Source organism: Ylistrum balloti, unplaced genomic scaffold (genome assembly GCF_031769215.1).
Source record: "Ylistrum balloti isolate Yb309-2 unplaced genomic scaffold, AGI_CSIRO_Ybal_v1 Utg370542, whole genome shotgun sequence".
Classification (NCBI taxonomy): Eukaryota; Metazoa; Mollusca; class Bivalvia; order Pectinida; family Pectinidae; genus Ylistrum; species Ylistrum balloti.
The window spans coordinates 241,505-268,007 of NW_026782344.1; the positions used below are offsets into that span (position 1 = coordinate 241,505).

The window sequence follows — 26,503 nt, forward strand, 5'->3', positions numbered from 1 at the left end:
CGAAATGGCTGTCATGTTAAAATTACAGTTACGACAAAACTAAAACTTTCTTGGACTGAGAACCAAGGGTGTTCAATACTTCCGTATGAAGTGATCGTAACCAATGGAAATTCGAGAATGACGCAAAGCCTCCTCGTCAAGCATATCTGGCTGTGTTAAAGGATCATTATGAGCAAACCGATAAGTATATTATAGATCTGGAGTCCACGCATGGCATAAACACGGTAAACGAAATCCAAACCAGTTTTATAATCAATCGTTCATGTCGTCATAATAACAAACGTCATCTTGTTAACGAAGTAAGGTAACTTTATGTAGTTTTAAACAATTTCAACCCGGTTGATCCTATTTGGTCCACTAACCGTTGGCCATCTTGATCAATATGTACATACCATCAAACTACCATTTCCAACCTAACTTCCAAACCATGTTTGTATTGTTTCAAATGGAAACTTCTTTTATCATTGTAAAATTGTATTTTACCTAATACACTATAAATGGATTTCGTGAGTGTTTTTTTTTTAATTTGTTAATTTGACTCCATCCATCAGGAAAATAGGAATCCGCAAAGGTCAATAGCAGTATACTACAGTATCAAACTCCCACGATCTACTGATAGTTTTAATCTAATTCTGATTACTTCCCTTGGGCATTAAACCCATTAAACAAATAAATAATACATTGTATCTCCATATAAAGTAATGTCTACCTCCTCACCAGGGGGTAGTGTGTGATGTTGGTATCATAACGTTCACCAAATAAAGTAAAGCATTTATACACACTTTCATCCATCAAGAGAATTTTATTCCATTACATCTGAAACATAATAGATTTTAAAAAAATTAAATTGAACAGTATCTTATTCTACCACGTCTGACATTTGGGAGATTTTTGAATGTTTTGTGACTTTGACCCCTTTAGGCCTTAACATTCATCAGCTGCTTAGTTAGCAGTGTATAATGCACAATTCTGGTTTGCTTTTGGAAATTGAAGGATTCTGTAAAATTTCATCAAAACTGCTTCAGTTTTTTTGATAAGTTGATAATGTCTACTGTTTATGGATGCACAACAGAAGACAAGACGGAGGAAAGGCAATCGCAATGGGTCACTTGGAATTTTGTCTTAGGGAAATCACAAAACAAAAACAATATCAATAATAGTAATTTATTGATGAACAAAATGAGCATTTCTGACAGGATTGAATTATCCAGGCATATCTACCCAATTAACATTAATTAACACTTTACAGAAGATTGTTGACTTTCATTTCAGTGTATTTATGTTTATACAATATCCTTAAACATGAACATGTACTCAAAACAAATCTATTTTTTTCAAATGACGAAAAATAATCAGGACGATACCAATATTTACTTATAAAAATCAACACCATATTTTGTTATATCAAATTACATTTTACAACACCATTTTGTGATATTCTCCCTTCCTTAACATCAGGAAACTAATGTAAACACATGGTGCAAATATACACATAGAGTGTGGTGACTATTTATATAAACGTTAGGCAAAACTGTTGACCTTGTAACTCTCAGTCCTGGTTCCGACAACATCTATACAATGGCAATGCTATAGATATACTCTTATTTATATAAAACAATAGTGTCCCTCATAGTTATAAATGGTTCAAAATCAAATGCTGCAACATATGCTGATTTTTTAAAGTTTATTTATGGAAATGATTAACGCAGCTATAAATTATGATACAGATAGGAAAATTATTTCAAAATGCTGGAGAAATAAGGAGTCCTAAAAGTAGACAACTATTACGTTATGTAGGCAGTATTAGCTATTATTGGTGTGACATATGAATACAATCAATCTACAATAAGATCAGGGAGCGACGCATTGCATTTAACTTACAGTACTTTGCAAGTAATTAAATATCTAGCATCTAAATGATATACCCATTAAATTTTGTTAGAATGAGTTCTGATCAAACATGATCTTTAATTTACTTCAGACATCTGGTCATCTGTAATGAAGTAGTTATCAAGTGACATCTCTTAATTACACAATAATATCTAAGTTGTAAATGAGTTGGTTGTATCATATTTACTTAACTGTAGAAGTTTATTCAAAAGGTATGAACAGAAACTGGAAGCAAAAAGGCAACTCCAGTCTCCTATTGCTAAGCAAATTTTACGGTAGTAAACAATGTCAAAGGCAAAAAAGATACATTTTGGCAAATAATTTTAGCATACAATTTTGTGTGCATGTTCTAAATAAAATTGAAGCCAGAAATTCAGTAGAATGTCAAATTATTCCTTTGTACACAACTGAAGTTGAAACTGAAATCCACTGAGCGACAAAGAGATTTCTCACTGTGTTTCCTTGACTTATTATCCAGGTATTATGTATCCTAAATTGAACAGATTATGGATTATGAAACAGTAATACATCTCCATCCTCAACATGAGGTATGGCACACAAATATTATAGCTTTCAAAAACTAGATGACTTTCAGAGACAGAATAAAAAATAAAATGTTTCATGATAATTTAATCGTAAATTTTGTGTTTGTATATTACATCTTTAATTAAAATGATATTCATAATTTTATATAATCATTTTACTTTTTAAGTAAAACAATGGAATGCAGCAATTCCTAACGGTGAATGAATCTTAACTTTGTAACGACAAAGTTGAAGGCAAAAACGGTACAAGTTTAAAATAAACAAATCTACCATTACATTCATCAATTACAAAATACATCATTTTCTATGATAGTGTAGACAAACATTTTAATGTACTCTCAACTACATTTTGCATTCAAAAATTCGAAAAGCGTCTGAACACTACTTTCCAGGCATATTCTTGTTCCTCAAGCCCAAAATCTAATGTTTCGTTTTTCTCACTGATATTAGTAAATGTGACTTTTCATCAAAGTAGTGGCCTTGAAAACACATATCTAACCTTAGTTTTTAGCTCAGTTTTAGGTGATTAATCACTGAAAACACATATCTAACCTTGGTGTTTAGTTCAGTTTTAGGTGTTTAATCACTGAAAACATGGTTCTTATTGCTGGTATATGTTTATGAATGAATTTGCAGAAGACAGGTATATTTTTCACAAGTAGACTTTTTCTTTCAGGAATAATGCATATCATTATATTACAATTCTGACAGATGTAAAATTAGATTGCACAACTGCTGTTGTAGTTTTCAACGTGGTCCCTATAGCGACAAAAATGCTTATCTAATAAATGCATGGCTCACAGAATAAGTTTACATTAACAATATATTGCTTTGGCCCTAACATAAATGCTTCCTCTGGTCCTGCCTGTAGTAAAAGTTAAGAGCTACATATCCATATATAGTGTATACTTTATACTGAATTAAATGATATCTTATTTGGACACCGATATATATCTAATTGATATTATTCTTCATAAAGTGTAATTTGAGTGCTTTAAAAATTTCATCAAAATTCTGATACTGAAAACAGGGAAAATTTCTGAGACAATTTTTTTTACAACATAAATGATTCAGGATTCTGGATTACTACAAATTGATTCGAAATTTGAAGCACTAATGTATTTTTTCAATAAGTTCTTGCCTTGTGAATGTAGAAACTTGTTTCTAAAATCAACGTGATAAAGGTCACTGTTACAAACAAAACATAAATGGTATTGAACCGTTTGTTAAAACCATACTGTCTTCACCATTGACAGAAAATTACAAGTCTATCCTATTACAATTTTCTACCTGAAAAAAGTAATGCTTCACAGAAAATGGCCTTCATTTACACTACGCAAAAAATGTAATTGTTCTTTGAAATATAAATGAGAAACACATGTGAAAAGTAATCCTAAATTAGACAAAGTAAAAATAAATATTACAGATACTACATTTGTATGTTAAAAGGAGAAGTTTACAGTGAGATTCATTTGATAAAGATCTAACAATATGGCATCAATGATCCTACAGACAATTAAGAATGTTAAACAGGAGTGTTTTTCATAGCAGTTTGTCACTCCTTTTTACTAATTCATGGTCAATCCATTTCATGAATTTTTCCAAAATTTCAATTTTTCATTTCTCATAGCATGGTAGGAATGATAGTGTAAAAGGTTTTATTGATAAGTGAATGAAATGGTGAATTCTTCAGATCAATTTACTTTAGATATATAGTGCCTGCCGCTAGTTATCTTGTTCAATGTAAGACTAGAAGAATATAGATTAGCATAAACACGACATATCTTACTGATGTGACGTAAAAAAAAAAAACATCCATTGGGTATGTATTAGTCAAATGAAAACTAAAAATGAGTTAATTTCAATTAAATGAATTTGATAGCTCTCCATCTTCATATACCAAATTACTTTGAATTGTTTAAGTGTATCATCCTCATTAATTAAACATACATGTACTTAATAACCCGGAAAAAAGTTATGTCACATTGCAGTTGGTAACATTACTTCAGCAACACAAGATTGCAGTGGATGACACTAAAAACCATTCTTGGTAAGAAAAGAGAAATAGAGAAAAAAAACCAAAACAAATGATAAAAATGAAATCTATGGTATACAAACAAATCAAACCAATGTAAGGCAAGTATGAAAATCAATTAAACAAGGCATTCAACTGTAAATAAATTATAGGTATTCTAAAGCACTTCAATAGTACTATGACAAGATGAATCAACACCTACCATAATATGGTATGAAAGAATATAATTTCAATGTTTATCTATAACTGATTTAGCACTTTTCTTTCATCAACATACTGAAATTACTTGGCCAATATTGGGAGTAATTGGCCTTCAATGATAATGGTATCTCCACTACTTCTAGTATAGCAGACATAGTTTAATGCTGAACACTAAAATATGTCATGGTAATATCATTTAGATCTGTCCTTAAGGATTTCTTGTAATATATGCACTTATGTAAAGTAAGTAAAAGTAAGACCTGCAGAGAATGTCTGTAAAAATAGATTCAAAATATTGGATATCTGAGAATGTATTGCCACTTAATCCTACATAAAACCTTAATAGCACCCGGTATACTTTCCACTCATGAATCTACTGCCATGGCAAAAAGCCAAATTTCTGTGCAACATCAACTCTTTACAATTTTGCCTAGAAGAGAATGAAACAACTGAACTCCCTTGTAGCTTCAATTATTTTCCTTGTTGCTTATCTGGAAATCCTCCCAAAAAGTTTGGAATGTCGTCATCTTTCTAACTTCCATTGTTTGGGATTGCTGCTCCTAGTACAACCTTTTTTCAAAGCTGTAAAATATGAAAAAAAAAACACATATCAAACACTGCATCAGTAAAGCTCTCATATTTACACACAATAATTCTGTTAACTGATAATATTTATATTAATAAGAACTAGTAAATGAAAGTGACACTTCAAGGACAAATGGTCTATTAGGCCTGTATATCATGCATTTTGAAAATATTATTTCATATTTTATGATTATTATTTTTGTTTGTTTTGTGTTTGTTTTTGTTTTGTTTTTGTTTTTTTAATTTTCATGTTTTTTTTCATCCAAGGTTTCTGCTTTTTAAATAAAAGGTTGTCAAAGAATTTTCACAAGATATCAATGCCTGGCAAGGCAATTAATGGAAAACAATCTATGATATTTGTCAATTATTGTCCCTGCAGAAACATACATCCATCATGGATACTCCGGGTCTTAAGAGGTTTAATCTGTTTATCAAAACTTACATTGAAAAGTCTCTAAAGCCCTCTCTCTCTAAATTGTTTAACTCCTCTGCCATCCATTTTTAAATGAATTCACTCTTTAATTTCAAATTTCTACTCTATAGGCCAAAGCAGGAAGTGGCAAGCACTGATAATGAATTGTCATGAATCAAGGATAATTGTAGAAAACTTTGTACAAAGCCTTTATTCAATATGGAAAAGAAATCTTTTTAAGATATGGCAGACAGACTGACAACAAATGCTGTATCAGGCTGACTGATTCATTTTATAAAAAAAATAGTTTTCAATTAATTTCTTAACATCTTAAACATAATTATTTATCTACAATACAAAGAGTCCTGACACAGTAAACATGGTAGCAGAAAGCAATATTTGGCTGCAGTCTTCTTTAAAAGCAAATTTCAGTTTAAATAATTTTTCTTTCAGTCTACAACTAGTTTGTATAAGTGGAAATAAAGAAACAAATGGTAGAGAGAAATACATATCTCAAAAGCACAGTTAAATCTTAAATCAAGGCAACCGACCTCTTTCACATGACATCCTCACCAGTTACCAAAGAAGAGTTTTTTGTTTTATACATCCTATTCTCATGATTAAATGTTACAAAACTGCCAAGAAAAATAAATCTATTTTTTCCCCTCCAAGGTGTGTAGTTTTTCTATATGATGTGAGATTATCAACTACATAATATGTATACTACAAAACATATTTCTTTAAAAGATATGATAAAAATTTCTTAAATTTCTAAAAAAATTATACCCTACTAACAAACTGCATAAAGCAAAGTGTTTCACGATGGGGTCCTGCAGGCTAGCTATGGCAGTGAACAGCAAATAACTAAATTTAAAAGCTTTACTAATATATGTATACAACACAGCCTTAATCATATAGTCCAATTATGTATTAGTACTTACTACATGTATGTCTCAAAAATGGTAGAGGGGAGATTATCATGTTTTCAATCAACAAATTTAATATCATGCAGTCTTGTGCAGGTACATGTGGTTTTGGGTACAACTTAACATACAAACATTACAACGTAGGGTGTACCATTCTAAATAGTTATCAAAGGGAGGTAACTATACATTCACAACAAATTGCTGCCTAGAGTAAACGTTTAGAGTATGTATTTCGGTTTTAGAACACATTTATAACAATTCGACATTTAAAACTTCAAAATACCTGTTAGCTTACACCAATTTTTCCCTTTTCAAAATTGGAAAAGAACAAGTTAAATTGAAAAGTGTATACTAAATTGTTTAATGTAAGATAAAATAAGGCTGGTCTATTCTTGAGACAAACAAGTTTAGGTCATTATTGTAAAAAAATTAATTGTGTAGATTTTCCAAGAAATTTTTTTAGATATTGGATACACTTTGTGACATAACCATGTCCAACAGTCAATAATTAAATGTGAGTCCTAGAAAGACAATTTTACAATTTTTACCAGGCCTTAAGGTATATACCTGGCAGATCAAAGCCATTCCACCTCATTACGAAAATTAGGTACATACTCACTGAGACTCCTCGTTTTTAAACATTTTCGTTGGCAATGTTACTGGTAGTTAAATTGAAGTGAAAGTTTAAGAGAAGGAACTTTCCGATCATGATTAGTAATGGATGTTAAGGTATACCATTGAACAAAAGACCATGAAACAGTTAACAATTTTGAAAAAGTTATCACTAAACAAATACAATTTTTGAAACAACAATGATATGATATCAAAACTACTTCAATTAAAAAAAAAAAAAAAAAAAGCGCAAAAGTGTACAATTACAAACTGAAAGTAATTTAGATACATTTGTGCATAAATTGAAAAAAAAAATTGTAGATAAATATCCATACAAAAATGATTTGGATGAAATCAGTTTCTGAGAAGAGATATGAATGTGACTGTTACACATGGAGGAGGCATTTGTTATTTACCAGGCTGGCTTGTAATGCTGTCAAACATTGATAGAGATGATAAAATGTGGTGTTAAAATGTCAAAACATGTCACACAAAAAATGCCTGGCAGGTTTGGTCCAAATGGAGCACGCTACCTTACCTTAATACAGACGAACATCATAACTACAATCAACAATAGCCATTAGTTACTTCAGCTCTAACTATTCCAATGTATAACCCAAAGAACCTTCTGTCTAAAAAATGAAACAACACAGCCTTACTGAGTACCACCCAACTGTAAAATACAAATAAGGTGTTGTAGCCTTATATACACCACCCAGAACCTTGTCCTTACTGAGTACCACCCAACTGTAAAATACAAATAAGGTGTTGTAGCCTTATATACACCACCCAGAACCTTGTCCTTACTGAGTACCACCCAACTGTAAAATACAAATAAGGTGTTGTAGCCTTATATACACCACCCAGAACCTTGTCCTTACTGAGTACCACCCAAATGTAAAATACAAATAAGGTGTTGTAGCCTTATATACACCACCCAGAACCTTGTCCTTACTGAGTACCACCCAACTGTAAAATACTAATAAGGTGTTGTAGCCTTATATACACCACCCAGAACCTTGTCCTTACTGAGTACCACCCAACTGTAAAATACAAATAAGGTGTTGTAGCCTAATTAATATACACCACACAAAACCTTGTTCTTACTGAGTACCACCCAACTGTAAAATACAAATAAGGTGTTGAAGCCTTATATACACCACCCAGAACCTTGTCCTTACTGAGTACCACCCAACTGTAAAATACAAATAAGGTGTTGTAGCCTTATATACACCACCCAGAACCTTGTTCTTAATGAGTACCACCCAACTGTAAAATACAAATAAGGTGTTGTAGCCTTATATACACCATCCAGAACCTTGTCCTTACTGAGTACCACCCAACTGTAAAATACAAATAAGGTGTTGTAGCCTTATATACACCACCCAGAACCTTGTCCTTACTGAGTACCACCTAACTGTAAAATACAAATAAGGTGTTGTAGCCTTATATACACCACCCAGAACCTTGTCCTTACTGAGTACCACCCAACTGTAAAATACAAATAAGGTGTTGTAGCCTTATATACACCATCCAGAACCTTGTCCTTACTGAGTACCACCCAACTGTAAAATACAAATAAGGTGTTGTAGCCTTATATACACCACCCAGAACCTTGTCCTTACTGAGTACCACCTAACTGTAAAATACAAATAAGGTGTTGTAGCCTTATATACACCATCCAGAACCTTGTCCTTACTGAGTACCACCCAACTGTAAAATACAAATAAGGTGTTGTAGCCTTATATACACCACCCAGAACCTTGTCCTTACTGAGTGCCAACCAACTGTAAAATACAAATAAGGTGTTGTAGCCTTATATACACCACCCAGAACCTTGTCCTTACTGAGTACCACCCAACTGTAAAATACAAATAAGGTGTTGTAGCCTTATATACACCATCCAGAACCTTGTCCTTACTGAGTACCACCCAACTGTAAAATACAAATAAGGTGTTGTAGCCTTATATACACCACCCAGAACCTTGTCCTTACTGAGTACCACCCAACTGTAAAATACTAATAAGGTGTTGTAGCCTTATATACACCACCCAGAACCTTGTCCTTACTGAGTGCCAACCAACTGTAAAATACAAATAAGGTGTTGTAGCCTAATTAATATACACCACACAAAACCTTGTCCTTACTGAGTACCACCCAAATGTAAAATACAAATAAGGTGTTGTAGCCTTATATACACCACCCAGAACCTTGTCCTTACTGAGTACCACCCAACTGTAAAATACTAATAAAGTGTTGTAGCCTTATATACACCACCCAGAACCTTGTCCTTACTGAGTACCACCCAACTGTAAAATACAAATAAGGTGTTGTAGCCTAATTAATATACACCACACAAAACCTTGTTCTTAGTACCACCCAACTGTAAAATACAAATAAGGTGTTGAAGCCTTATATACACCATCCAGAACCTTGTCCTTACTGAGTACCACCCAACTGTAAAATACAAATAAGGTGTTGTAGCCTTATATACACCACCCAGAACCTTGTCCTTACTGAGTACCACCCAACTGTAAAATACTAATAAGGTGTTGTAGCCTTATATACACCACCCAGAACCTTGTCCTTACTGAGTGCCAACCAACTGTAAAATACAAATAAGGTGTTGTAGCCTTATATACACCACCCAGAACCTTGTCCTTACTGAGTACCACCCAACTGTAAAATACAAATAAGGTGTTGTAGCCTTATATACACCATCCAGAACCTTGTCCTTACTGAGTACCACCCAACTGTAAAATACAAATAAGGTGTTGTAGCCTTATATACACCACCCAGAACCTTGTCCTTTCTGAGTACCACCCAACTGTAAAATACTAATAAGGTGTTGTAGCCTTATATACACCACCCAGAACCTTGTCCTTACTGAGTGCCAACCAACTGTAAAATACAAATAAGGTGTTGTAGCCTTATATACACCACCCAGAACCTTGTTCTTAATGAGTACCACCCGGTGTATAAAATATAATTAAAGTGCTATACCCTAATGAATATACACTACTCAGAACTTTGTCCTTACTTACAAGATTATACACAACCCAGAAACCATATCTGTCACTTGATTACAATCCAGAACAGAACGGACACTAAATCTAAATACAACCAAAAACTGACATGATTATTAATTCACATCCAGAGACCATACAGACCTGTCATTTGCATACATCCAAAAAGCTAGTTATTTTTACAACTCAGAAAACACCTATCTTTCTCATATAGATTCACTGTATGTACCTTACTATATCTTGACATTTGATGCTAGAAGAATTTCCAATATTTTTTCAAAATATTTGCAATCCTGAAGGTTTTTATCTGTTACATCAAGAAAATACCAATCAAGTGCAAACTTTGTTTATTTTTACAATCGTTGCAACAAAATCTATCAGCATAAGAGTTATCACCCTTGTTGGCCAAGATGGAAGCAAACAAGGAATTTCATTTTAGGTGGAAAACAAATCATCTTGAGAAAACCTGTTTAGATGACCCTGTAAATTTCCACCTCTGTCCATCCTAATTAAAGATAATACTTATTGATTACCGTTGTTAGATACAATATACTAATCTACAACAGTTCTAAAATAAAACATTCACTAATGTGTTACATGAGCTTGATTCAGATACCATATGATAAGGAGGGTATCAAGAACCTTTCATTTCAGATGAAAAAAAACAAAATTGTCATGACTTTGATTTTGCCAATACAATTTAACACCTTGCAGTAGAGGCATTTACACCTAAAACTTCAAGGAAAAATCAACATACTTTTAAAAAGTATTTTCCACCATCATTATTACAAAATAACTTTGATACATTGTAATGTTTAATTGATGTTAAAGTTCATATTCATTTTCAAGTTATTCATTTGACATTTCAAATTCTTCTTGTTTTCAAAAGAAACATTTTTTTCATAAGCTATAGAAACATTTTATAATGCTTTTCTATTTGTTCTTCAATTACACAACTTTACAATCTTAAAAGTGTATCTCATTTTCATCATTTTCCAACCAATGAATAATTTTTTACAACATTGATGGATTTCAGAATGAGTAAACAAATCAATTCTTTTTTTATGTTTAAGAAATCAACAAATAATTTACGTACAAATCTTTCAGACATTTTTGTCATTTAAGTAAAACTAACTAAAGGAATTTTAGGAAATGTTTAGAAAACAAACAGTACCTGTGTAGGTTATGTACACCTCCTTCAATCTGTGCTGAAGTGGTTCTCCTCTCAAACTTTAGCTCGCCCGAGTACATCATTGACCTGCAAAAAGTAACAACAATTATCAGATTAACAACACTAAATCCTAGAACAACCAACATTAAACAATTAAACACTGAAAATGGACAATTTTACAAAATCTCCCTAGAAACTCATTTCCTACATATTTTTCCTTCATATTTTTTCCTATGAATAGTATTTTTTTCACAACCAAAGTGAGATATTTGTCTAGCCCATATTTTCCAAATTTTCACATTTCAAACCAGCTGACAAATCAGAGCCATTAACGTTGCAGTTCGTGACTAATGAAAAAAAAAATGAAAAGAAAAAACATGTACAGAGTAAAATATTATTGGGTGAGTGAAAAAACATGCTTCCAACTACATGTAAAATGTGTAAGTGTTACAAGAATGTAGTAATGACTTACTAGTGTTTTCCAAAGGAATGTTAACTTCTTACAAACAACACACATTGCATGCTTATTGCCGTTGTGTCTCTATTAGCACTGTTTCACTTTCACATACTGGTTTCTGTTCTGCAACTTTTTGGTATTGGTCGACTTCCTCACATACAGAGACTATGAGATTACCTTTGTATACAGCTAGAGCACTACGTCTGGCACTTTACATTAATGTCCTAAGACTTCAGAACATTTCAAATTGGCTAGGATGTAACATTTAATGTAGATGACAAATATAAAGGCGAGTCTAAGTGACTAATTGCCTTTCTTTTTTGGGAACATTGTCTTTGGGTTGATAATGTCAATTGAACAGAAGTTCTTATAACGCAACCAGCAGAAAATTTGAAAGTGATGTTTCCATGACTACTTGGTCACCTGACAGTTGACTATAACCCTATTGATTTCATAACATTGTACTTTTTTGCTTTTATCTGTTTACCATCTCGTCACACTATCTTCCACCTTAGTGAACATAAGGTTATAGTACAAATGAAAACATTGGTTGATTCCTTACCATCTTGTACACTATGTATGTCAGTGTTAGCACACTTTACAATGATGCCTCACACTGGTTTAATGGTTTGACAAGATGACCATTCTTTCGGAAACTTTATCTAATCACAAAAATATGTTGTCACTTAATAATATAAAGAAAATAAAATCCTTGTATGCAGTATTGAAAGACAAATCATTTCTCCATGAATATTGTGTTGAAATATGGGAAAACATATGCTAAGCTAGATGTCATACTAAAACAAGAGGCCCAGCGGCCTTGACAGTCACCTAAGATAAGCAATATTGAAATAAAGGTTAAAGGGTAAGTAGCTTTCAAGTGTCATGAAAGAGAAATTGTGACACTGATGGTAGTAAGCCTGTGTCAATACCTGCATACCATCAAAACTATCATGCTATACTAATGATTCTCATAAAGTTATTCGCATTCGGTAATAAACAACTTTATGCTCAAAAACTCAAGTTTTCTTTAATAATATGCTAAGGCTTCTTACCAAGTATGAGTTAAAAGAAGTTACATGCAAAAAATCTAATTTTCCTATATAAAATCTTCCATCCGTGAACAGCAGAACATCTTTGACAAGTAAAGTTAACCTCCTCCCCAGGAAGAAATGTGAGAACCATTTTGATAAGTAAATCACCTTAAGACACTTCCATCCGTAAAGAGTATTTGATTCTACCGTATCTGGGTGTTGAGGAGAAGAGTTTGAAATCCAAGTCAATTTGACCCCTTTTGGTCTTACCCATCAGCTCCTGTGGGTCACCCACGATCAATATGGGCATACCATATAGTTGTCATCATAAGCTCATAATTCTAATCAATTTTGAAATATTTCCGAAAGATATCGAACAAATTTTGCTCAAAACTCTGTTTTTTAGTAAAATTTACCCCCATCCTATGAGGAAAAAGTGGGACCTTGGGGCCATGAAATTCACAATTTTGGTTAAGCACCTCAAGATACTTCCATCCATGAAGAGCATTTGATTCTACCACATCTGGGAGTTGAGGAAAAGAGTTTTGAAATCTGAATCAATTTCACCCCTTTTGGCTTTGCCCCTCAGGCCCCTGTGCAGTGGGGGACTGTTTAATTCACTATTTCTGTCCATCTTAGGCCAGGTTTCTGCAAAATTTCTTTGAAATTGGTCCAGGGATTTTTAAGAAGAAGTTGAAAAATGTTAAAATGTTTACAGATGTACAATGCCGCAGGTGATTGCAATAGGTCACCATGAGACTTTGTCTCAGGCGATCTACCTGTAAAAATCAATGACATTTGATTATTGCAATTGGTAAAGAGGCCATTACATGCCATTACTTTGAACATATTGTTTGGTGAAAAAGCATACTACATGCATCATATCAAGAACCTTGGCCTTTTGGTTGTGAGAAGAAGAAGCTTATGCAAAATTGAAATCATATTTTTTATACATGTACTACACAAATACCATTACTTTGGAGATATTGCTTGTTCAAAAAATATACTACAATGTCAAGACCCTTGGCCTTTAGGTTATTGAGAAGAAGTTGCTTACACATTTACAACATATTTGACCCATGTGACCCTGAAAGTAGGTCAAGGTCATTCATATGAACAAACTTGGTAGCCCTTCATCCCATCATGTTAAAGGCCAAATATCAGCATCCTGAGCCTTTTGGTTATTGAGAAGTCATTTGAATGGAAAGTTTATGCATGGCTGATGGCGCACACCAACAGACAAAAGAATATCAATAGGTGATTCCGACCAGTACACATTATAGATTATACTGTAGGTCACTGAAAATGGGCGATGAACAAGATAAGGCACATTTTTTCTGATTAAGCAATGGTTCTTTTTATAGAAGAACCAGGTATAGGAACTTTGGTGAACTTGTTTTGTTGGAAAGGGAAGGAAGAAACAACCATTTCTAAATATGCCAATCATGTATAATGCAATCTTATCAATGTATTCTCACAGTTGGAATAATTAAAGGTCAAGGCCAGGTTTATGAGAGTCTTCATGAGAGTAACATACAATTACAGCCAGTGTGATGAATATCTAGGCCTGGAGTACTACACAATTACAGCAAGTGTGATGAATATCTAGGCCTAGAGTACCACACAATTACAGCCAGTGTGATGAATATCTAGGTCTGGAGTACCACACAATTACAGACAGTATGGTGAATACCCAGGCCTGAGATAACACATAATTACAGCCAGTGTGATGAATATCTAGGCATTAGGTAATACACAATTACAGTCAGTATGGTGAATATCTAGGCCTGGAGTAACTGATAGCTACAGTTAGTGTGATGGATATCTAAGCCTGTGGTAACTGATAGTTACAGTCAGTGTGATGAATATCTATGCCTGAGGTAACTGATAGTTACAGTCAGTGTGATGAATATCTAAGCCTGAGGTAACTGATAGTTACAGTCAGTGTGATGAATATCTAAGCCTGAGGTAACTGATAGTTACAGTCAGTGTGATGAATATCTAAGCCTGAGGTAACTGATAGTTACAGTCAGTGTGATGAATATCTTAGCCTGAGGTAACACATAATTATAGCCAGTGTGATGAAAAATCTATACAATTATATCATAATCGTGTTGTGTTCAGGCACACTACACACAGATAAATTTTTAACCAATTTTAATACACAATATTTACACAATGTTAAATTCAACGTTTTGTTAGTAAACATTTAAATAAAATCAGCAACAAAGCTATCTGTTTCCCAACAAAACCAAACCACTGTAAAGCTCAGTAGATAACATGTTGATAGCATACTGAAACTTGAAGCATTTCAATCAAATGTCAATTGTCGCACTAAAGCTACCGACATTTTATGCCAGTCATTGCTAATTTTTATCAATACTGTTGTTAAGATGTCTACAATTAATACTGCATGAAGGTTTTCTACATACAGTCAATAAATAGTTCTGAATTGCTGTGAGAACACTTAAGTGAAAGTATTTTACAGAGCAGGTGTTTGTATACAATGTTACGCTATAGGATTTACCTCCATAACATCTGTCATCCGAGCAGAGTTGGTCCCTGTTTGGGGGATGTATGTTACGCTGCCAGGGGGCGTGTAGGGTTTCAGTACATGTATGGCCATTTCCCTAAACGATATAGGTTTAGCTGACACAACTGTTTCTACACACTTTAACAACTTACTACCACAGAAATTTTCCTCAAAAAGCTAGGCAAACATCATGGGGTGTCACATACAGTACAAATGTAAATACTATGTCACACAGTAATATTAAAGCTACATGCATTGTTGAACTTTTTTTATATTGTTAAAAAATTCAGCAATCAATATCAGCTATTGAGAGCTGTTACTACAATACTGCTCTGGGAAAACGTTATTTGGGATCCTAGATGAAAACCCACGGGGATAGACCAGAATGTCATTGGTGTGGAAACAATTTATTCAACAGACATCATCCCCCACCAGCAGTGCATACTGGACCCATGTTCTAGGGGAGAGTGATACCAGTTTAAACCTCAAGTTTGAAATTAATCATCAGGACATACAGTCAGTGAATTTAATGTTCACAGCTATCGAGGTACCAAAAACAGGGTAAGGTTTTCAATACAACTTGTTCTAAATTTTGCACTAATGGGATCTATGAAATATCATCTGTATACAAAAAGCAAGCAATACAAAATCTGCTTTAGTCTTTGAAGTAAGAGTACTTAACTCCAAAATTTACATTGCTTATTTTCATCCTCTTACACTAGTAACAATTTGAATCACGATATTTCATGATAATGAAAGGTGACTTTATGATGAAGAATAAATTTGTGACATGTCGTCAAAATCAGTGAAGACATTGAAATTCAGTTCTGTTCATAACAAACCAGGAACTGGCACAAGAAAGAACAGGGTGGACAATTTTCTCAGGACCCTAGTTTATTTTGTGTGGCGTTATTTGGTTAGGAGAAGTCAGGCTATAATGGAAAGTTTGAGAATATCTTTTTTATTAAAAATGGGACTAGTTGTGACATGGATTGACAGACTATCTACCAGTGCTATATAAACTTTGAGACACAAGCTCTCCCTTAACTTCATAAATCAGTATAAATTAAAATGACCAAACACTTCAGTTAGTAGCAATAAATTCCAACACATGTGATTTAGTGGGTATCACAGGTGACCTAATATATTTTTAAGGGGAAAAATTATACAACAAAAAAGCTTCATGCTTATAAGATTTCTGGATATTTTTTTTACATCAAATCACATCATTTATGGAATCATGAGTGCAACTGACTACCATTAGCCTCCCCCCACTCCCAAACCGCCTTGAAGTTTGTAGTAACATTTAAAAGCCATTATGTAATTACAGGTCGATGAATTGACATATTCTTTCATAAATGTTTTTTTAATTTCTCTTAGATGTAAGTTTTTGTATAAAATAAAAAGCCAAGTCACTGGGGTTTACTGTAGAACATGTTTGAGGTCAAATCCAGAATAACTGATCAATGCCATGACATATTTTAACGATTGAAGTGTAAGAACTAAAAAAAGTACTAAAATTAATATAACTCTCAATTATAATATGCCAATTCAATATGGCCATGCAAGCTTAAGGTGAAAAAAGTAACACTTTGACACTAGCTGAAAAACCCCTGTTATACAGTTTGGTATGCATAAATATAAACTTCTGTTACAGTAAAGAGAGTCTACAGTCATCAATTTATGATTTCCTGTCTAAAGCTAGAGCTGACATGACAGAATAAGAGAGAATCCCTGAACCAGACACAAATATAGGTAGCATCATGCCAACTGGAACCTGACATGTGACATAGCTTACCTTAGATTGGACAGACTCCGTGCTCCAATATCTTGACAGGCATGCTGGATCCCTGCGATAAGATAGGGTACAAATTTGTGGATGGATCCCTTGTCGACTATAGAACCAGAAACGCCCTGGGCTACCTTCAACTTGTCACTTTCACTGTAAGGAAGTTAAGCATATATAAAAAATCAAGCCATCTGTTGCTGGTCACAGGTTTTCAACACACATACATTTGTTAGAATAAAGATTATTTCATCTATTAGCAATCATGTAACCCTAATTACTGATGATGAAATTTTCTGACACAACTTTCAATTTTCCCCCCCAAAACATGAAAGTAATTAAAACATTAAAACTGAATATCATCTTTTCAATCACTTTAATGAGGTTGCTAATTTACCACAATCACATGCAACAGAAAGAGATAATTGTCCATGCAGTAACTGTACATCTAGGTAGTATTCCTCCACAGAAATAAAGGGAAAAAAGAAGAAACTGTATCTTACATGTAAACAAAAAAATTTTAGAATACATTTAGCAAGATCACAAACACCATAGAGTTAAAAAAAAGTTTTAAAAAAAAGAAAAAGAAAGCAAATGTATTTGAACCAACAAAGGACACCGTATCTTGGGATTGATTGATGTTTTTACTTGAAATTTATCCAACCTGATTTTCAAATCAGAAAAGAAACAACAGATATCTCATGCATTTCATTAAATGGCTGAAGAGAGTGTTCCACAAAGACAACAATGAAGGAATGAAAAAATAAAACGCACAGGAATAAACTGTTCCAGGAATCCATTATCCAGCATCCAAAAAAAAAAATACAAAAATTTGAATTTTGTCATGAGTTGGTAGAACATGATTTTGAAAAGTTGAAATTTAAGTCAAAGTTTAATCTACATAGCTTATTTCAGTTAAATGAAAGTTTTCTCAATTTTCAGTAACTTTTTTAAAAACCAACTTTCTATTAACTTTTCTTCTCAAGTAAAAACATCAGAATATCTCATGTTCAACAATCCAAGATTTAAAAAAACTCAGTATTCAAATTTGTTCCTTCTTCAATTAAGCAACAACAAGTACGATACAACTATTCTTTATATTTTGACAGGTGTATACAAACTATCTTAATGCAAATAATTGTAATTCTCTTTATTTTCTGCACAGAATCTTATCATTGAAGATTTGACTTACAATTCTGGTCAAGATTCATAAACTGAAGCTGATTTAATTAATCGATTGTATTTTATGAAATTTTGTACAACACCATTCATGTTGAAATTCAATTAAAGACAATATTATTTTTATAATTAACAGATTAATTCACCCAAAATTTGATCAGACAAGGAAATCATTTCAACAATTGGAAATATATAATTTCATCAGGATTATCTACCTTTAGTAGCATAACTGGTTGAAACTGTTCAGAATATAGCACAGAAAATAAATGAATCAACTTTGACAAGAAACAGGTTGACGTAATTAATAGTCTGAGCTCAAAATGATCTTTCTGTTAAATATATGAAGAAATGATTTGTGTACCTGAAGTATCGACTCTGACTACTTTTGTGTTTCTCCATGGCATCAAGAGAACCCATACCCCTGTATTTCTTCAGTCTGACACCATCAGCAAAGAAGTATTCACCTGGTGCTTCACTGGTGCCAGCCAGCATGGAGCCCATCATTACTAAAAAAGACAAATGAAATAATCATATTGTGTATTGTATAAGTCTCTACCATGTTCAGTGTGAGACTAAATTTCAGTATGGTATATCTTGTCATCCCATATATTAATTACCTAAATGCACACAAATTTCTGCAATTGCAGGTGATATATTATACTTGATATATGCTCTAAACAATGTTACACTTAGTCAGCTAATTAAGGGTCATTTAACCTAAAACAAATAGCATGGTCTGTGATTTGATATCTGTATGTGAAATGTTTCCACTGAAAGAATGTTTTGTAGATGTTGGCTTGTTGTACCTGGAATTTGACTGGCTGTTAAACTGATGTCAGTACATGTTAATCTATAGCATTGAGCTGTTTTACACCTTCTTGTTGTACCTGGAATTTGACTGGCTGTTAAACTGATGTCAGTACATGTTAATCTATAGCATTGAGCTGTTTTACACCTATTTGGTTTACCTGTGGAAGCTCCAAGAGACAGTGCCTTGATGATGTGACCCACAGCTGATATTCCACCATCAGCTATAACAGGAACACCAAATCTGCGAGCATACTCTGCCACCTTATATACAGCGGTACCCTGGGGGCGCCCTACTGCCATGACTGTGGGAAGAAAATGTTTTCAGGTCTTTGTAAACTTTCTATTCATCTTTTACAGAAAATGACAAGTTCAATCCACAAAATGTTTACCTTCCATACTTGCATCATCATTGCAGTAACATACTGGGTTTATGACAAAATCAAGAAAACAATTTCTTCTTTATTGTATATTAATTCATTTCTGATTTCTCTCTTACATTTAAAACGACTTAAAACCAGTCTAAATCTTACAAGCACATAATATAATGAAATGTATAATATTGCAAAAGAAATTAAATTCAACTAGTTAACTCACAAAAAAAAAAGTAAACAGTAAATAAACAAAGCATATCTCTCTACTGGTATTCTCATCAGTGTGAAATCACATACAATCATCAAAACAACCTTGATAACCTGATATGTATGCGTGAAATACAGCTGACATCTTTAGTCTCACTACGATTTATAAAGTAATTTGACAACCTGTCAGTTTGATTGTAATCTATATGCATTACATCTACAAGTACATGTTTCACTGGTAACTTGTCTGATAAAGTGACAGATTATATATATCAACATAAACACCACACACATGTTTCTAAATGGTGTCACATACAAAATCTTCACAAACATCACCCTGAAGAAATGTTTTATAATGTCATACCTTCTTGTGTGATGCAGATAGACCCACTTCCCATGCCCACCCTCAGACCATCAACACCAGCATCAATTAGATTCTTTGCCTGGGCTGCTGTCACCACTGTAACAAAACAAACAATTTATTTTTAATATTTCACAGTATATATACACATATCTGTACCACAGGTTTGAATACACACAAATAATATACGTAGTAACTCCTGGATATTTAATTCTTCTATCTCAATTATATATACCAGAATTGTTCTTTATACCGAGACATAGGAAACTCCATTCAGATCAAATTCAGATGATTTTATTATTACTACTGGTTGCTAATTGCAAGCTAATATATTCACTGCTATTACAAAACTCTTTACAAAAACTTATTATCAAAACCATTTAGCTATATATCTTCACCAACACTTTATATCAAATTCTATCAAAATTATGTAAAATTCAATTCAACAAGCTTACAGTTAGCGTTGCAAGCAACACACATTCCCTGCCATGCTATTATTAACATTTTTGAAGCAGGTTATCATGTGGAAACCAAAAATCTATTTTATATCAACAGTGACCTTTGTAGTTGACTTTTTGACCACAAATACAATCTTACACTAGGTCTCTTAATCAACTTATACTTTATCAAGTTTCAATCTGATTAATCATCCCTAACAGTTGGTCTCTTGACCCCAAACACTCTCCTTCTCTAGGTCTCATACTAAGCTATCATTGTATCAAGTTTCAACCTAATCAATTATCCCAAACTTTAATTATCTTCTGGAAACCAAAAACAAACTATTTTTAGCAACAGTGACCTTTGTGGTTGACATTTTGACACCAAACACAATCCCAAACAAGGTCTCCTACTAAAATAACATTGTATAAAGTTTCAACCTAATCGGTCATCCCTTACTGAAGTTATCATTTCGAAACCATCTGATCCAGACAGAGAGAGGGATGACAACAAACACTAAAGGACCCCTCTGGTCTCAACGGAAGGAGAATAATAAGCACATTAGTATCATACAACGTAAACAGTGTTTCATTTAGCGTGAACTTATGTCAAATTCACTAGAGGATGTATCCTATTTTCATGTGGTTTAAGATACACGAAACCTGAATGTTAACAAAAATGAGACAATAAACATGAGCACTTGCTTGTCAACAACATGGCCGAACTTACCATTGCCTCCAATAACTTGGAGATTTGGATATTTTTTCTTGATGTGTTTTATCATGTTGATCTGGTAAATGGAGTTGCCTTGGGAAGAATCCTGGAACATAAAGAGCAAGTTTTATAGATCCTGATGTTGCCTTCGCTTTCCAACCTTAACAATGAGTAATAATGACAGATATATCCAGCATTCACATGCATGTTTCCACATTTACTCTACCAATTATCTCTGCTTTGAGGCCCTAATAAAAGGTATGAAGCCCTGCAGGAATTCTTAGCTATTTCATGTACACACATGCATTACATAAAATTCAATTATCTCCCTTCCTTGCATTCTAAATTTGATTAACTTACCAACACTACAAAGTCTACACCGGCAGAGACTAACATCTCCAGCCTGTCCTTGTCTGAATCATGGGTACTGATGGCTGCACCAACAAGCAGCTGTTTACTGAAAAATGACAAATAATTTGAAAAAAGTACTTAACAGTTTCTATTTGCCTTTAGTATTGTTAAAAAATATATTAAGACAATGGTAATGATGTGATTTGTTTCCATATTAATTTGAAGGAAAATTATAATTTCAGTGAAATTAGATAACATATTATATACATAAATCAGCACATGAATATCGTTCCTTATAAGGAGATTTCCTCATGAATTCCCTCTTGAGTTTTAGTAAAAAACTGTTGGTTTTTTTTATAACTTCAGTGTGGTTTTGGACAATTACATTTCCCTTTAACATTGTTTCACTTGAGCCTTGTCTATAGTATATCAGGTAAACCTCATTTAAAAGAACATTTTCTCTGAAAAAAAATCAGCCATAACAAGAAAGAATATATCATTTTCTCCAGAGAAAGAAATATGAATTGGCTATTAAAGAGATGGAAAAAACCAGTAGATATGCATGATTATCAGGTTTAACTGGATAATTATCTCTGCTATCTTAAAGCAACATACTGTTCATCTTTAGATGCCAAAGGAAAGTCTCGATTCTTTTTTGTATCTGTTCTTGCAATTAAAGCTACCAATTCTCCACTGTCATTTATGATGGGAAGTTTTCCTGCAATAAAAGAACCAAAAACACTTCAAAACTATTAGTTACATAATTATTGTACATCTCTGACTGACATTTTGCAACGTGAAACATCACAGTATGTTGTATATAACAGTATAAAGAACCACTTATCATATAAAGTTTTCGCTATTGTTGGCCAAGAATTATATCACAGGCAGAATCAATAATGGCCAGGTATAGAAGATCAACTGACTCTACTGGTAAAATCCATTCCAATCAACTAACCTTTTTTACTTTTTTGCAGTATCTGGTTTGCCTCCTTCAGTGTAACTCCACTATGTGCCACAACTAGAGACTCAAATTTTGTCATCACCTAAAACACAACACAATATAATTATATTACTAAACAAGTGGCTATATTTACACTCTGATACATCCGTAAATAATGTGTTTGTTATGTGCAAAGAAAAGGATGACTCCTGACCATTCAGATTTGATGCAAAGGAGAAAAAGATGAAATACCAGCTGTATAAGCCATGTTCATGATATCAATTATAATCGGTGCATTTTGCAGACCACTAAAAGGGGGAAAAAGTAATGACACTCTCAACTGTGCCAAACATTTCTGAAACAAAACAAACAAATCTCTGCATTATATTCCATTACAATTCATTGATGATTAAGGCCTAAAATTGCACAATCACTGCAAATTCCATTGATCGTCACATGTTTGTTATAAAGCAGTCAGTCATTTGTAACAAATGTCACAGCTTCTGTAAATAAATAAGTTAATGTGTTAAGTGTTGAAATCAAGCTCAGAACAGGGTCTGAAGGCATGTGCATGCATGTCAGACAAGTCATAAAGCGATACAGCTTAACATAAAATTACACATAAAATCGACCAATCTGTTAATAATTATATCAATGAAATTTAAGAAATATAAGTTTCATTAAGTAATGGTGATATAAAAACAAATATGAACCAAATCTGTTGAGATATTCTCAGGATATGTAAATGATTAGAAACGGGTCACAACAACACATGGGTAAAACAAATTGCCCATAGCAGTAACAAAACTAAAAAAAAAAAATTTCAGAGGGATCTTATGGCAAATTCTTAGGTCATATCTCTAAAAGTTGGATATTTTCTTTTTAGTTTGCTTTGCTCTGATTATATGAAATTTGAGAATTCCTTTTAAGAACCAGCAATACTGATGTTTTAAAATGAGCGCCTGTCAGCACGGATTTTGTGACCAGTCCCTAAATCACATGGACACAACTAGGGAATCTACATATGAAATCTGAGGAAGATTCATCCAGTACTTCTTAAGAAGAACTGATGAAATATTTTCATCATCGTGATGAACACCTATCAGTCAATGTGTTTTTCAGTCACAAAATAGGAATAACACAACTAAAAACCATTAATCCATTAATTCTGAAAAATAGTGATGATAAACATTAATTCCAAAATTTAAAAGGCACAATAAGGAATCAAGATGAACCTACATATGAAATCTGAGAAACATTCATCCACTACTTCTCAAGAACTAGTAGTAACATGCTTTAAATGTAAAAATTTAAGACAGACATCTGTCGGTCATCTTGTTTTTTGTCTAGAAGAGCACAACTAGTGACATGGGGAACGTTCATAGGGAATCTGTGAAAAATCCATCCTATATATGTTCTACTCAAATTTAGCAATAACAAGAACTAACAACGGACGGGTGGCAAACACAAGACAACAGGCATTGGAACAGTCTACCATCTGATAATTGTTGGCTAAAATCAGAAAATGGTTGGAATTTCAAATTGTTTATAAGAGTGTTTGTCAAATATCAACAATAATATATGAATTAATATATATAGAATCAATACCTCTCCCAGGGGTGTGTTAAACTCCTCTGTGGTTAAGAAATCAATGTCCCGCTGGGTGACAAGGCCGACAAGTTTCTCTCCCATGTGCCCATTTTCTGTAATAGGGATACCTGAAAAGCCGTAATTCTTCTTGGCTTCATTAACATCCTTCACAGTTTGTCTGGGTGACATGACCACTGGATCCAGGATAAAGCCCTGCTCATATTTCTGTGCAAATCAACAACACTTAAATCACAAACAAGATAGGAAATAATCATGCATTATTTATATGTGAACAAAACCTGATAGGTTTTACCAAATAGAATTATATATATATATATATATATATAACTTATATACTATACATATAAGATACCATACATTACAGAAATGCAGAGAGCCAGTACTCAATTTTTATTGTAACAAAGGTTTCTGTCTTAGATGCAGATGAAGAAACTCCCTAGTCAGCTAGGTTTCCCGAAAATACCTAGTAGAATGTAAGCCCTTCTAAAACGGAGGGAAGAGAAACAACTCCTAAAGCCAGGTTTACATCTGAAAAGTATACAACTGGTTGCCAACATGTTTTGGCCTACAGTAGGATACCATGAATGCTCAGCTAACATGATAAGGTGTACATACATAGTTAGGAGTAATATCAAAGGTCAAGTACTTACAATAGAAGATTATGATGTCGATCAATACATACTCACCAACTTTTAAAAATTTTCATCGGGGAGATTTGACAGATATTAAAAGCATATATAAAATGTCTGTATCTACCCTCCAGCTTACACTTGTAAATGACATCTTTTGGGTTGTTAATTCAAATGAAATCATTAGGTCTTAGTGTATAGGAAAAGATCAGCAAATTCACTTGTTGAAAATGGCATTATTGAGAGTCTAAAATTAGGAGTCTCCCTCTTAAATAGGGATGGTTGGCAAGTATGTAGATAGTCCACACAGTATACAATGTATTTATGGTATGGACAAGCCTGATACATTTTGGATAATTTGCAATTGGTTGACTGCAGCCTTTACAGTAGCATAAAGCAATATGCTAATTAATTAACAGGCAAATAGCTTGCAGTCCTGTCCATGAAATAATCAATATCTCAAACTGTTCTCTACATTGTATGTATCTGTATTCCATGCTGATTCAATATATATATACATGATTAGTTAAGTCAGCTCACCAAATGTGGCAGGTGATAATGAGTTGATAATTATTATCACGGAAGGTGGAAAAAGGGCAATGACTGAGAAGCAACTAGAGTAGGTCTATATGGAAAGGTGGATGATAATCACATTACCTGAAAAATCTTAATTTCCTATCATATTTATTCTCATACTACAGAGATCTTCCTTAATCTGAAATGTTCATTACTGTATTGTTACAGAGAGTCTGTACAGATTTCTACAAAACTGATATGAACACCAAAACAAATACATTTTTTTTAACAGCTGCTGAAAATTCCTTTTATAAATCAAAAAGCATATATGACTTGTACACATAAAGAGACTGATTGAAGACCTGCACCATGAAAGGACATCTGTTAAGGTACAAGTGTTATGTAGTATGTGTATAAAGCATTATTAGCCTCATATTGAGATATGATACTGGCTTCACTTTTGACAGCCTTTATACCCACATCTGTTTACTATGATATATCTAGACCACAGCAGTCAACTAAATGTCACAGATTACGTCTGGTGAAGCTCAGCCATATGTACAGATATATACATCACAATGACGAGCAATGTTACACTATGGGAGCTATAGGTTGAAGAAATCAATCAGACATTATCATGTTATCATTCCACCATATTGAAGGTTGTATAATAAATCAATATTAGAACTATGACATAAAATGTTAACATTATACAGACAGATGAACAAAATGGTGTACTGGTGTACTTAGCATTAAGAATAGAACACATAATACAACAATGTTCATTATTTCATAAAAAGGAAGGTTTAATAGCACAATAACGAAAGAATAGAATCATTGAAACTGATGAATGCTTCATGAAAACTTAATTGGATATTAAACTATAATTTTAAGGGTAATAATTCTGAAATTAAGGGGTTACAAGCACTGAATTTAATGCAATGCACATTCTATTACTATGACTAATATATACACCAAGTTTCATTATCCTAGCTTTAATGAAAGTAAAGTTAGGCCTTGGACAAAAACGAATTAACAAAAGGCAAAGGATGAATGGAAAGATGGACAGATGGACAAAGCGGCCACTATATATTCCCCCAAATAAAGGACACAGTAAAAAAATTTTAAAAACAAGTTGGACATACAAAATACATAGAGTA

The 26,503-nt window shown here is 33.2% G+C and overlaps 1 protein-coding gene across 2 annotated transcripts in view; it reads right to left on the reverse strand.

Moving 5' to 3' along the window:
* Positions 1-1,148: 1,148 nt before the first annotated feature.
* The window catches only part of LOC132556042 (inosine-5'-monophosphate dehydrogenase 1b-like), a 34,713-nt gene continuing 9,358 nt past the window's right edge, over positions 1,149-26,503 (reverse strand). Inside the window, exons 6-17 of one of the 2 annotated variants that reach the window (XM_060220434.1) lie at positions 24,196-24,402; positions 22,603-22,690; positions 22,260-22,362; positions 21,654-21,750; positions 21,309-21,399; positions 20,145-20,240; positions 19,361-19,504; positions 18,754-18,898; positions 17,226-17,369; positions 11,407-11,490; positions 7,745-7,767; positions 1,149-5,253 (exon numbers count right to left, since the gene is read on the reverse strand). In XM_060220434.1, coding sequence (XP_060076417.1) covers positions 7,746-7,767; positions 11,407-11,490; positions 17,226-17,369; positions 18,754-18,898; positions 19,361-19,504; positions 20,145-20,240; positions 21,309-21,399; positions 21,654-21,750; positions 22,260-22,362; positions 22,603-22,690; positions 24,196-24,402 — 1,221 coding nt within the window. In that variant the 3' untranslated portion in view covers positions 1,149-5,253; position 7,745. The remainder of the gene's footprint in view (positions 5,254-7,744; positions 7,768-11,406; positions 11,491-17,225; positions 17,370-18,753; positions 18,899-19,360; positions 19,505-20,144; positions 20,241-21,308; positions 21,400-21,653; positions 21,751-22,259; positions 22,363-22,602; positions 22,691-24,195; positions 24,403-26,503) is intronic. The other variant, XM_060220433.1, reaches the window with a different exon arrangement.